The sequence below is a fragment of the Sinocyclocheilus grahami genome, unplaced genomic scaffold, assembly GCF_001515645.1.
Source record: "Sinocyclocheilus grahami isolate Dianchi unplaced genomic scaffold, SAMN03320097.WGS_v1.1 scaffold1666.1, whole genome shotgun sequence".
NCBI classification, from domain to species: domain Eukaryota; kingdom Metazoa; phylum Chordata; class Actinopteri; order Cypriniformes; family Cyprinidae; genus Sinocyclocheilus; species Sinocyclocheilus grahami.
In genome coordinates, this window is record NW_015506845.1 from 7,872 (window position 1) to 21,397 (window position 13,526).

At 36.8% G+C, this 13,526-nt stretch overlaps 1 protein-coding gene across 1 annotated transcript in view; it reads left to right on the top strand.

The window, feature by feature from the left end:
* Window positions 1-7,669, top strand: part of LOC107571888 (deoxynucleoside triphosphate triphosphohydrolase SAMHD1-like) — an 11,173-nt gene extending 3,504 nt beyond the window's left edge. Inside the window, exons 3-14 of the mRNA XM_016258276.1 lie at window positions 1,144-1,304; window positions 1,668-1,783; window positions 3,513-3,584; window positions 3,772-3,803; window positions 3,896-4,039; window positions 4,125-4,225; window positions 5,937-6,045; window positions 6,556-6,647; window positions 6,807-6,919; window positions 7,256-7,392; window positions 7,477-7,514; window positions 7,645-7,669. Coding sequence (XP_016113762.1) covers window positions 1,144-1,304; window positions 1,668-1,783; window positions 3,513-3,584; window positions 3,772-3,803; window positions 3,896-4,039; window positions 4,125-4,225; window positions 5,937-6,045; window positions 6,556-6,647; window positions 6,807-6,919; window positions 7,256-7,392; window positions 7,477-7,514; window positions 7,645-7,669 — 1,140 coding nt within the window. The remainder of the gene's footprint in view (window positions 1-1,143; window positions 1,305-1,667; window positions 1,784-3,512; window positions 3,585-3,771; window positions 3,804-3,895; window positions 4,040-4,124; window positions 4,226-5,936; window positions 6,046-6,555; window positions 6,648-6,806; window positions 6,920-7,255; window positions 7,393-7,476; window positions 7,515-7,644) is intronic.
* The last annotated feature ends 5,857 nt before the right edge of the window (window positions 7,670-13,526 follow it).

Here is a 13,526-nt window from a genome sequence, read left to right on the forward strand (position 1 = left end):
ATATAAATAAATTTATATTGAAAAGAGAAAAGGGTGAAAAATATAGCATGTAAGCCAATGTGCCTGGGCTCAGCCCAATTGCATACACTCTCCAAAGGCTGTCTAATTAAAAACTTTAAAATACATTTACTTTTAGTTATTATAACTAAATATAAATTAGTAATATAAATATACATACTTAATTTAGGAAAAGGAAATTACACATTGGGCCCTTGGCTTTTGGGGGCTCATTGTGGTTGCCTATTTTTGCCTAATGGGTAAGTCCGCCTTTGGTCAGTGTATAAAAGGTCCCTCCATTCGTATACATAAGGAGAAATCATTTTATGAAGAGGAAACCATTTGTGAAGAAAATGTTTAAATGTGTTGCTCCAACAACAACAACAACAACAACAACAACAACAACAACAAAATCTTCCAAATAAACTCAAAGCAGAGTAGGGGGTTGCATTGGGATTGGGACCCTGCAACGCAAATCTTGTGGGAATGGGCAGTTTTACTGTATATAGTGCGGGTCCCACCTTCCAGAAATTTGGCGTATTACAAGAATAATGGATTTACATAAGCACTGTAGGTTTTCTACAGTAGTGGGTGTACACCAGTGTTTGGTCATATGCTTTTTATAGAAATAAAAATAATTTAGTTCAATTGGGAAACATACACTACAATTATAAACTGAAAGCCTCCGCTCTGCTCCATGCAGGAGCTGCATGAATCAGATTTGACTGATCACAGGTCGAGAGTAAGCTGCAGAGAAGAGATGACTTGTTGATGATTTGCTGCTCAACAGATCCTGAGCTCATTGACAAATATCTGATTTTGTAAGATGTGCTCCCTTTACACAGAGTGCACGTGATTGCGAAATTGAAAGTCAAAATTTAACAGCAAGCTCTCATTCAGAAGCGATTTCTAAAGCAGAATACACATGTTGTAGAAGCAGGATTAAGAAAACTGTCCCGCGTAGGACTCTAGAGCAGAGTTCTGTTCCTGAATGAACCTGATCAGCCAATGAATCATTGGGAATCAGTTGAGAGCATGATTCAACGACTCACTCATAAGACCAGCTAACAGGGAATGTTCTCAGAATGTTGTACATTGAGTCACAAATTCATGTTAGTGTGATAATTTATTATATTTATCCTGTAGATTTTCAATGACCCCATTCATGGACACATGGAGCTGCACCCGCTGCTGGTGAAGATCATTGATACTCCTCAGTTTCAGAGACTCAGACACATCAAACAACTGGGAGGAACATATCTGGTGTATCCGGGTGCTTCTCACAATCGCTTTGAACACTCTCTTGGGTGAGACTGAATTATTTACAGAGCTGAAATTAAGTTAATAATTTAAGATGTCAATATTCAAAATAAAATAATAAATAATTATAACATAATGTGTGCTCATCAATGTGTTGAATAACAGTCACATGACATGCAAGTAAAAAAAAAACGAACAATGATAATATTTTTGCTAGATTCAGTGTTTTGGATTTTGATAAGCTAAAGTCTTGTGTGTGTGTGTGTGTGTGTGTGTGTGTGTGTGTGTGTGTGTGTGTGTGTGTGTGTGTGTGTGTGTGATTTAAAAAAAGAACAATAATAATCTTTTTGCTAGATTCAGTGTTTTGGATTTTGATAAGCTAAAGTCTCGTGTGTGTGTGTGTGTGTCAGCGTGGCGTATTTAGCAGGACGTCTGGTGAAGGTTCTTCACAACAATCAGCCAGAGCTCAAAATTACCAAACAGGATTTCCTGTGTGTTCAGATCGCTGGTCTGTGTCACGACTTGGGTGAGTAGTGCTAATATTTATTTATGAACAATTTATAATGGAATAGTCATCTCTTGCTATTTTTTTCTCCGAAAGTACTGTTCAAAAATTAAATTAAATTAAATTAAATTAAATTAAATTAAATTAAATTAAATTAAATTAAATTAAATTAAATTAAATTAAATTAAATTAAATTAAATTAAATTAAATTAAATTAAATTAAATTAAATTAAATTAAATTAAATTAAATTTTATTTATTTAATTTTATTTAATTTTATTTAATTTTATTTAATTTTATTTTATTTAAAAGAGTCATATAGCTTAAAATTATAAGTAGGACTACTAACAAATGCTAAGAATATATTTAATTTAATACTGTTTTTAATATATTTGTAATGGTGTCCATTTCACCCAAACCTTCGTAAAATTCAGCACAGATTTATGTTGACCTTACCTACACAGTACAGTAACAGTTACAGTAACAGTTTTTACTAATAAAATAATAGTTTTGTGTGCTTAAAAACATATTTATCTTAACACCTATTTGAAATTTCAAACAACTTAACTTGAAAGGGTCACTGTCTACCAATTATTTTTCAGTTATTGTTTTAGGTATTGGCTCCTTGATATATTTGTTTAATGCAGATCCACAAAAGGGACACAAAGTTTAGTGGCCCAAAACCAGAATCCTGTTTTACTTATAAATTTGAAAAGAAAAAAAAAAAGAAGAAGATACTGTTGGTTTCAAACTGTAATTATCACTATTAGAGATCATGTGCATGCACTCTAAAAAATATTGTTTGGACGTAACAAAAACAAACAAAAAATTACGCAACAGTTTGCATAATTTTTTTGAGTTAAGGCAACTTCTTCTGAAATTAAGTTTACCTAACAAACTATATTGCGCTATATATACTTAGAAAATTGTGTTTAAAACAACAAGTATTAAGTTGAATACTCATAAAAATTAAGTTGTTCTAAGTAGTTTTTTTCACATTGTTTTAAATTTGATTCAATCATGGTCACTGAACTACTAAATAATGAATTTTTTAATGAAACACTACTTAATGCTGCCAAGAAACCAATCTTTTAGCATTTTCAACCAAATGCCTTCTTATTGAAACAGCATGTAAGACAATGCCCATTGAGTCTGTTCTCAACCTAAGCAAACGCTCTACGCTTCAGCACAATTGTAATCTCATAAAAACCACCAACATAACAGAAACACTTTTAAATACTAAAAGAACCAAACACTGAACATTAATAACTCTTCTACTTGTCTGATCTTGAATGGAAATGCATAAAATATGAGTTTATTTCTACATTACCGCATTAATGTACATTTGTACATTATTCAGTCACACGCAAAGCATGCTGGGAACCTGAAACGTGAACTTGAAAAAATGAAGTTATGAAGCTAATTACATTGAGTTAGTACAACTTAAATAATGTTTTAAACAAACTAACACAGATATTTAAGTTGAAGTTACACACAGTAATACGTTGATGTAATTGTCAACATTAAGATGTCAGGACAACTAATTAAAATTTTTTTAAAACTTAAAATGTTTAATTAAATCAATAAATTAGAATTTTTAACTTGCACTAATGCATTAAATTAAGTAGTGTCAACAGATCCACTGAATTATTTTTTAGAGTGTGTGCAAAATAGACAGACATTTTCTATTCAGGTTTAAAGAGACATAAGACAGATCAAACTGCTGTAAAATATTTTCTATTTATTTTTAGGTCATGGTCCGTTTTCTCATGTATTTGATGGTCTGGTTATTCCTCAAGCCAAAAGAATAAAACAATTAAGAGGTAAGTGCCAGTGTGAGATGAAATCTAATAAGAAGGATCTGCGGACATGCATGTTTCCTCTCATATTGTTACATTTGGACACACAGAACTCAAGCTATTGTATATGTATGTCTTGTAAATGTGCCTGACAAAGTTTGGTAATGTATAAAATATAACTTTCAACCTGAGAGCTGCTTCTTTTTCTTAGGCCTGCATGATGACATCCCTGAAAAGTGGAAGGTGAGCGCAAACACATCGCTCATGCAGCCTGTGCAACTGACTCTGCACTACATGCATTTATGATGTCATCTGTGTTTCTGTCTTTACTGCAGCATGAGCAGATGTCAGTTCTGATGTTCGATGACATTGTGAAGAGTCTGAAGGCTGAGAATGAAGACGTGTTGAAAGAACATGGACTGGATGATAAAGATGCCACCTTCATTAAAGAGTTAATCGAAGGAGCAAAAACTTCAGAGGTACAAACTGATACTCCAGCTGTGCTTAATTAAACTGAATTATCTTTAGTAAAAAAGTTGAACTAAAACAGACTTTTCTGTTCAGTGGACATACAAGGGCAGAGATGAAGACAAATCCTTCTTGTATGAGATTGTGGCAAATAAACAGAACGGCATTGATGTGGACAAATGGGACTATTTCGCACGGTAAATATTAGACATTTTTCACAGATGCAAGAGCTGTTGATGTCATGTGACTAATGTCTCTAGAGCTGCAGGTAAATGGCAATACTGATTGGCTGAATCACTAGTGATTATTCTGAGATGTGACGTCAGAGATGGCAGACAAATATAAGACCATTACACACTTTAAAGGGTTAGTTCACCCCAAAATGAAAATGAGGCTGTGTTTTACTCACCCCCGATGCATCCTAGGTGTATATGACTTTCTTCTTTCAGACAATAATGTTTTAAACAAACTAACACAGATATTTAAGTTGAAGTTACACACAGTAATACGTTGATGTAATTGTCAACATTAAGATGTCAGGACAACTAATTAAAATTTTTTTAAAACTTAAAATGTTTAATTAAATCAATAAATTAGAATTTTTAACTTGCACTAATGCATTAAATTAAGTAGTGTCAACAGATCCACTGAATTATTTTTTAGAGTGTGTGCAAAATAGACAGACATTTTCTATTCAGGTTTAAAGAGACATAAGACAGATCAAACTGCTGTAAAATATTTTCTATTTATTTTTAGGTCATGGTCCGTTTTCTCATGTATTTGATGGTCTGGTTATTCCTCAAGCCAAAAGAATAAAACAATTAAGAGGTAAGTGCCAGTGTGAGATGAAATCTAATAAGAAGGATCTGCGGACATGCATGTTTCCTCTCATATTGTTACATTTGGACACACAGAACTCAAGCTATTGTATATGTATGTCTTGTAAATGTGCCTGACAAAGTTTGGTAATGTATAAAATATAACTTTCAACCTGAGAGCTGCTTCTTTTTCTTAGGCCTGCATGATGACATCCCTGAAAAGTGGAAGGTGAGCGCAAACACATCGCTCATGCAGCCTGTGCAACTGACTCTGCACTACATGCATTTATGATGTCATCTGTGTTTCTGTCTTTACTGCAGCATGAGCAGATGTCAGTTCTGATGTTCGATGACATTGTGAAGAGTCTGAAGGCTGAGAATGAAGACGTGTTGAAAGAACATGGACTGGATGATAAAGATGCCACCTTCATTAAAGAGTTAATCGAAGGAGCAAAAACTTCAGAGGTACAAACTGATACTCCAGCTGTGCTTAATTAAACTGAATTATCTTTAGTAAAAAAGTTGAACTAAAACAGACTTTTCTGTTCAGTGGACATACAAGGGCAGAGATGAAGACAAATCCTTCTTGTATGAGATTGTGGCAAATAAACAGAACGGCATTGATGTGGACAAATGGGACTATTTCGCACGGTAAATATTAGACATTTTTCACAGATGCAAGAGCTGTTGATGTCATGTGACTAATGTCTCTAGAGCTGCAGGTAAATGGCAATACTGATTGGCTGAATCACTAGTGATTATTCTGAGATGTGACGTCACAGATGGCAGACAAATATAAGACCATTACACACTTTAATAAGAGCCTAAAAAAAACCTGAGAAAATATCTGCTATTGTGTAATAATATTAGTGATGTATATATTCACAGCTTTACTTTAACCATGTCTTTGTCTCGTCACAATAGCTCAAGGTGAAATAACCTTTTTTTATTTCATATTTAAAGTTTTTATGTAACCATTTGTTATTTTAAAGGCACCCATTGAATAACAAAAACAGAGCCAAGCTGGGATAAAGATGATCCTTTTATTTATGCATCCATTGTGTTTTCATATTTAATATTTATTTGACAGAGACTGTCATCATCTGGGCATCCGAAACAGTTTTGACCATCAGCGTCTGCTGAAGTTTGCTCGAGTCTGTGAAGTGAGCGGGAGAAAACACATCTGCTTCAGAGACAAGGTGCCTCATACAGTGATCACACATTATCATTACAAACCAAACACACACACTGCATGTATGGCATATACATCGGAAGCTCTATTAATATGTTTTTTAATTGATCTACTCTGTTTTTAACTCAGATGTCATGTCAGACATACTACAGTAGTTAATATGATTTTCAAAGGCAGACTTTAAATTAATGTATGTTTAAAGTAAGCAAATTATTTACATATTCTCGTGTTGTTCTAAACCTGCAATACCTAATTTCCTCTGAGGAATGCAAAATAAGTTATTTTAAAGGATGTGTCTATTGTTTCTGTCCATGCAATGAGTCAGTGGGCTCCAGAATAACCCTTGACCCCATTGACTTTCATTGTATAGACAAAAACACTGAGACATTTCTCAAAATACATTCTTTTGTGTTCAACTTTCCCTTCAAAATGTAGTGTTTTGTTTCTTGGGAAATATCTAAAAATGGCATTGCTTTACATGCTCTGGATCTCTGACACACTGATGTTTGTGTAACAGGAGGCTGATAATGTTTATGACATGTTTCGCACCCGATACACTCTCCATCGCCAGGCCTATCAGCACAAGATCTGCAACATCATCGAAGACATGTGAGTTTCTCTGTTTAGATTAGTGGTGATACCTGTGCTGCTGATCGTACAGTATTTAAAATCTTGCATCAGGATGTTAAACAAATTCAGCATTAAGCCACTGACTGCACTCCTCATACATGTTTGAAACACTAACTCAGATGTTTTTCTCTGTGTTAGGTTTGCGGAAGCGCTCGTACGAGCTGATCGTGATCTTCATGAAGGAAAACATGAAGATATGCTGAAGATTTCTGAAGCCATAAAAACAGCAGAGGACTACAGCAAACTCACAGGTCAGCAAAAACACAAAACAAAACACGCACGCACGCAAAAAAATAAATAAAATAGAATAAAAAAAAAATAAAAAAAAAAATATATATATATATATATATATATATATTCATATCATCATTCATTCATTCATTCATTCATTCATATATGTGTGTGTGTGTGTGTGTGTATGTATGTATGTATGCATGTATAAATATATGCCATATTATATCTCAAGATAAACATATTCTCTCTATTGACACTTGTGGTAATGTGGTAATGTGTCTCAGGACATACCATATTTGAAATAAAACATTTTTTTATTGATGATAATAATGAATCTTCTGTTCTTCTGTCAGATGAGATCTTTGAGCAGATCTTGTCCTCCACTGCTGACAATCTGAAGAAATCCAGAGACATCTTGAACAAGATCGTCAGAAGAAAACTGCCAAAGTTTGTTGGAGAAGCTCGACTGACTAAGAACAACATCTCAAAGGTTGGACAGAGGTCAAACACACACTGGTTTACAGTTTGATTAACCCTCTAAAACTGACAAGCCCTCTCAAATCTGAAATTTCAGGAAGAGCTGACAGAAACATGGAAGGCAGCATTAGAGAAGTACAAACCTACAGATCGGACTGTTTCTCTGAACGCTGAAGATTTACCAGTTTATGTAAGTTATATTCCAAACACTTCACATTTGTTTTCATATCTTCACAAACTAGCTATTTCATCTCTTCTTATTCAGGTGGTTGATCTGGATCATGGCATGAAGGACAAAAACCCAATTGAAAATGTATATTTCTACAGCAAGAGGAAACCCAACAAAGCTTTTCCCATTAAAGATTATCAGGTAATTGTGACACTTTAAGTTTTATTTCAGATCATTGTAGTATTTTTCCTAATGAGTGTGATCAACTATGTTTCCATCCACCTGTTTTTATGCACATTTTGGGAAATCATATAAAAAAAAAAATACTGGATGGAAACAGCAAGATAAATTCTAAAAATATGCATACAAAACACACATAAAAAAAAAAAAGTGCATAAAAATAAGAACACGTGCTTAAACTATCATGGAAACACATTTACAGATTAAATTCCCTGATTCCCCATCTGAAATGTTCTTTTGGTTCCCTTTGAGTCGGTCTCTCCGAGTCACGTCGGTGACCGACGAACTGGGATCTCGCTTTGAGAGACAAATCTACTTAGAGTGTAAACTAAACGAGCCAATGGACACTGGCATACGATGCTTGCATCCAGCTGCCGCTGATCACAGCGTGAGCATAAAAAGGCAGCCAATGCAACGCATACCAGCTTTTCGCTTCGGCGTGTGTGACGATGAATTCAACATGCTCTAGGGAGCTTTTTGTGTTGGCGGATGGTGCTTCAGCGGCGGTCGTTCCGGTGTCGAGTGGGTTGCGCACTTCAGGCTGCAAATGGCTGTTTCCCCTGTGCGTCTCAGCACATAAAAGAGCCAATTTCTTTAAAAGAATACAATAAGAGTGTGCGTCGGTGTAAAGACTACGGATCGTCTTTTTAAAGATGCTGTTTCACCCGTACGCTTCTGGATGCGCTCGTTACCTGGCGCCAGATGACGGTCACGATCACTGCCTCACGTGTCTGGGCATTAAACACGCTGAGGTGGCGTTCGTGGATGAGTCACGTTCCCACTGCGGGAAGATGATCATCTCGGAGCTGCGGGCCAGGTTCGGTTTTCTCCAGGCGGGCGGAGCTCCATTGCCTCTGCCGCGATCTAGTTTTCATCCTGGCAGTAGCCAGACAAGAAATACTTCGGGCAGTAGCACGGGGAGTCTGAGAGTTACAGTGGTGGCAAACCCCTCAGAGAACCAACCCTCGGGGGACCATCACTCCTCTAATGCTTCGCAACTAGTTGAGCTGCCAAAGGAACGGGCTGGGCCCTCTTCAAAGAGCGTACCACCATCACTTCGGCGTGAGCACCATCTACGAGACACGCTTATGCCTTAAAGTGGAACCTGTTCATCACCGAGAAGACCCCCAGAGATGCCCGATCAATGTTGTGCTTTCCTTTTTGCAGCAGGGGTTGGAGCGAAGGCTGTCTCCCTCCGCCCTTAAAGTCTTTGTCGCTGCGATTGCTGCTCACCATGACCCCATGGAGGAGAAGTCGGTAGGGAAGCATGACCTGGTCATTAGGTTCCTTAGGAGGGCGAGAATGTTAAATCCTCCCTGGCCCCCCTCCATACTCTCTTGGGACCTGTCTCTGCTGCTCAAAGCACTACAGCAGGGCCCATTTGAGCCTTTGCAGTCAGTTGAGCTGAAGTTTCTATCTATGAAAACTCTGCTCCTGCTTGCACTGGCCTCCATCAAGAGGGTAGGGGACCTGCACGATTCGTGCCTAGAGTTTGGGCCGGCCCAGGTAATCCTGAGTTCCCGGCCCGGCTATGTGCCCAAGGTTCCCACTACTCCCTTCATGGACAGGTGGTGAGCCTGCAAGCTCACCAGCCCTAGCTTTGCTTTGTCCCGTCTGAGCTTTGAGATGCTACGTAGACCGGACACAAAGCTTCAGGACCTCAGACCAGCTCTTTGTCTGTTACGGAGGCCGGCAGAAGGGGAGTGCCGTCTCTAAGCAGAGAATGGCCCACTGGATTGTGGATGCCATCACCCAGGCTTATCAGGCACAGGGTATGCCCTGCCTGCTCAGGTTGCGAGCTCACTCTATTAGAAGTGTTGCATCCTCCTGGGCGCTGGCTCGTGGCACCTCGCTGACAGATATTTGTAGAGCTGCGGGCTGGGTGACCCCCAACACGTTCGCTAGATTCTATAGCCTTCGTGTGGAGCCGGTATCCTCCTGTGTTCTCACCTCAAACAGGTAGAGGCACTGAGAGGCCCCAGTTTAGTGTTGGCTTGCTGCTGTATCAGCGCTGAGCGGCCGGGCCACCGGCTTGGCTCCTCAGCAATAACAGTGATGTTGCATTGGCTGCCTTTTTATGCTCGTGCTGTGATCAGTGGCAGCTGGATGCAATCATCGTATGCCAATGTCCATTGAATCGTTTAGTTTACACTCAAAGTAGATTGGTCTCGTGAAGCGAGATCCCAATTTGTCGGTCACCGACGTGACGTCTCCGTTCCCTCCTACATGGAACGAAGGTTACATGCATAACCGAGACGTTATTCTGAAATGCCTGAGCCAAAGTCTACTACTGAAGCAAATTACCTTTTTCGTTGTGATGTTAGGCACCAGTCTATAAGGAAGTGACAATGTTTTTCTTTAGGCTACATCTCGGTGGATACAGTGCTTTATTTGCGAATTGTTTTATGAAATATTCCAATTTTGTGATATTCACAATTTTGGATGGAAACATCAGTCTTTACCAATTAATAAAAAAAAATTATAATAATGGACAGAGGCTTTAACATTGTCTTCTCAGTGTTGGGCTCAGTGAAACTTATTTTGTTGAAGTATTATTAGAAAACTGATTGTGTGTCACTTGTCTTATTGTCAGTTGTCCAGTTTCCTGCCAAACAGGTTTAATGAAGAGCTGGTCAGAGTTTACTACAAACAAACTGATGATCAGGCAGCTGAAGATAAGGAGGAGGAGAAGAAGAAGGTGGAAGAGGCTGAGAAGTGCTTTCAGATCTGGTGTGCAGACAATTTTGGACTCAAATAGGCATCTGAATAATTGATATATGACTCTTCTCTGTGACTGTAACACAAAAACTATTTACTCAGAAAAAAAAGAAAATTAAGAGGTGCACACAGGTCACAAAAGCAGAGCAGCAAAATTAAAAACATCTGTATGATCAGTTAAAATCAGTTTTCAGGTAATGGTATTATGGAATAATGGAATAATTTAATCTGAATTAAAAACAAGTTTTGCAAACTCTGGTTGCCAGACACTTTCATGTTTTCTTGTGTTGACTTATGAGTTGAAAGTATGTGTAGGACTAATGAATGTGGAAGTAATAAAAAGGTTTATTTCATTTTGATTGCATATTTATTTGCAAAATGGAGTAGCAAGAAGTTTAGTTACAGAGAGTAAAGCTTGGGTTTACATATTTTATGGATGTAAATTTATATGGAATATGTTTTCTTATTTTCTTAAGTAGGCTGCCATGCGGATTCAATCATTCATTTGCGTCTGTAATGGAAATGAATGAGTGTGAATTATGACAAAAAATTTGATTTTCGGTTTGTTATTGAAATTGACATGTTTGTATCAGCATGTCTCTCACTTCAACAATAAAGTCTATCCCTTTTATAGGAAGCATACGCTGAAAAAAGTAAAGTAAAAGTAAAGCTCTAAAGAACATTTTATACTTGATCCAACTTAATAAATTTACTTTTCTGTCTTTTCATTGAGCTAAAGTAAAATATTACTTAATTAAAGCAAAACTAAGATTTGTTGGTGTAATTTAAACTATTTGCTTCAAACCTAATGACAATTTTGCGTTCTGTGAAAACCACATGACCACTGACATCATTGAAGTTCGGTTTGAGAATTGTTCCCAGCATGCTTTGCTTCATTGAAAAAAGTGATGATGTCATTTTATAGCTTGGAGAAGATGTGGACAAACTTATTAAGGAGTATGTGGCAAGTTTTTGTATTAATCATTTAACTTTAAAAAAAAGATTAAACATAATTTTGCACATTTACGCATGTGTCTGGTCTGACAAAAATACTCTGGCTTTTGTTTATTTGCTTAGCTCTATAATTATTGTGAAGCAGATGTGGGACTTTCAAGTCAAATCCCAAGTCCTCAAAGAGTTAAAGTTATTGAGATAATTAAGTGAGTAATTAAATGATGATTGTGCATTAGTGATGAACACCTGCTGTTATTGAGAATTACAGAGGATCAGATGTTGATGTTTTATTGGTTAAAATGATGGCACCATTATGGAGATCAGTGTTTGCTTTAGTTGGGCTCTTGAACCTTGATTTCTTGTCTTAGCTCTCTCTTTGTAGTAATACATGAGGTGTTGGTAAGCAGTGAGATCAGTACTTAGTCTTGATCAGCTGTTATCAAATGATGAGAAAATTATCAGTCTATTCAAATTCAAGTTAACTTTAGATTCATTTATTTTACAAGTTTAAATTTTGAATAAGCAATGTTGTTTAACTACAGCATGCAATTGAAGCGTTATGCTAATAGTTACATTGAATTCATAATACATTTAATTAAGTGAACACCAGTGTTATTAAGACACACACAGACATCAAGAACCAGCATATGAATCTCAACAATGGTGACAATCAACAAAATGCTTCATGCTGCAATGCATGCTGGGTAACACCATAGTAAAAACTCCCATCATGCACCACATGAATAAAGCAAAGAGACACTCCTTCACAACAGTCATTCAAGTGAATTATAAGCAGAACATGTAAGCTGCTTCCTTAAGCTTTTAAGTTGGCAATGTGCAAATGCACAAATGTTTGCTGTAAAGCAATATTGTAATTGCTTAAAAGCAAATCGCTTTGTATTATCAAAAGGGTCAAGAGCACAACTAAAGCAAACACTGATCTCCATGATGGTGACATCATTTTAACCAATAAAACATCAACATCTGATCCTCTGTAATTCTCAATAACAGCAGGTGTTCATCACTAATGCACAATCATCATTTAATTACTCACTTAATTAGCTCATTAACTTTAACTCTTTGAGGACTTGGGATTTGACTTGAGACTCGTTTGTGACTTGAAAGGAATGACTTGGTTCCTCCTCTGCTGAAATCAGCTGCTGAGTTCATGAGTGGAATAAACATATGGCAGGACTTTTACTTTCTGACTCAAAAATAGAACTAGTGCTAACAAGGCGCTCTGATTGTTTTTGTTGTAGAATACGATAGGGATATATTCACACGTTATAGAACTGAAAAAGGATGGTGTATAAAATTGATTTTAAGATAAAAAATGGGACGACAAAGAATGAACTTGACGGAGCTCAAACTCAAACCACACGGCAGCAACAAACAGGAAGTCTCACTCACTTAACTTTTACAGTTAATCCCGTGTCCAGCAAATAAATACACACACGGTCGGGGACAAGGCATATTAACACAAAGATGACCATTTCTTTTTTTGTGTGTTAGGCCTATATGCAAGTAAAATCTCTGGAGATAGATATACCAATTATAAATGCTAAAGACATAAACCATCCATTCCGTTACGAGAGCGCGCTCTCTCTCTCTCTCTCTCCTCTCTCTCTCTCTCTTCTCTTTCTCTCTCTCTCTATCTCTTCTCTTTCTCTCTCTCTGTCTCTCTCTCTCGCTCCCTCTCTCTCAATTCAATTCAATTCAATTCAATTCAATTCAATTCCATTCCATTCAATTCAATTCAATTCAATTCAATTCGTGCTTTATTGGCATGACAATTGTTACAATGTGTTGCCAAAGCATAGTGTTTACATTGAATCTAGAACAGATATATATGCAACAAAAACATGCATGTATATACATTTAAAACATAAAACAAATTAACATTTTAGAATCGTAGAATTTTACGAAAAATTGTTTAATTCAATGTGTTGTGTTGTTTTGTGTGTGTGGTGTGTGTGTGTGGGTGCATCACTGATTTGTTGACTCCTCCCTCTTTTTGTGACAGGCATCAATGTATCTTGCTGCTAGTAAGGTACAATCTTTTTTTT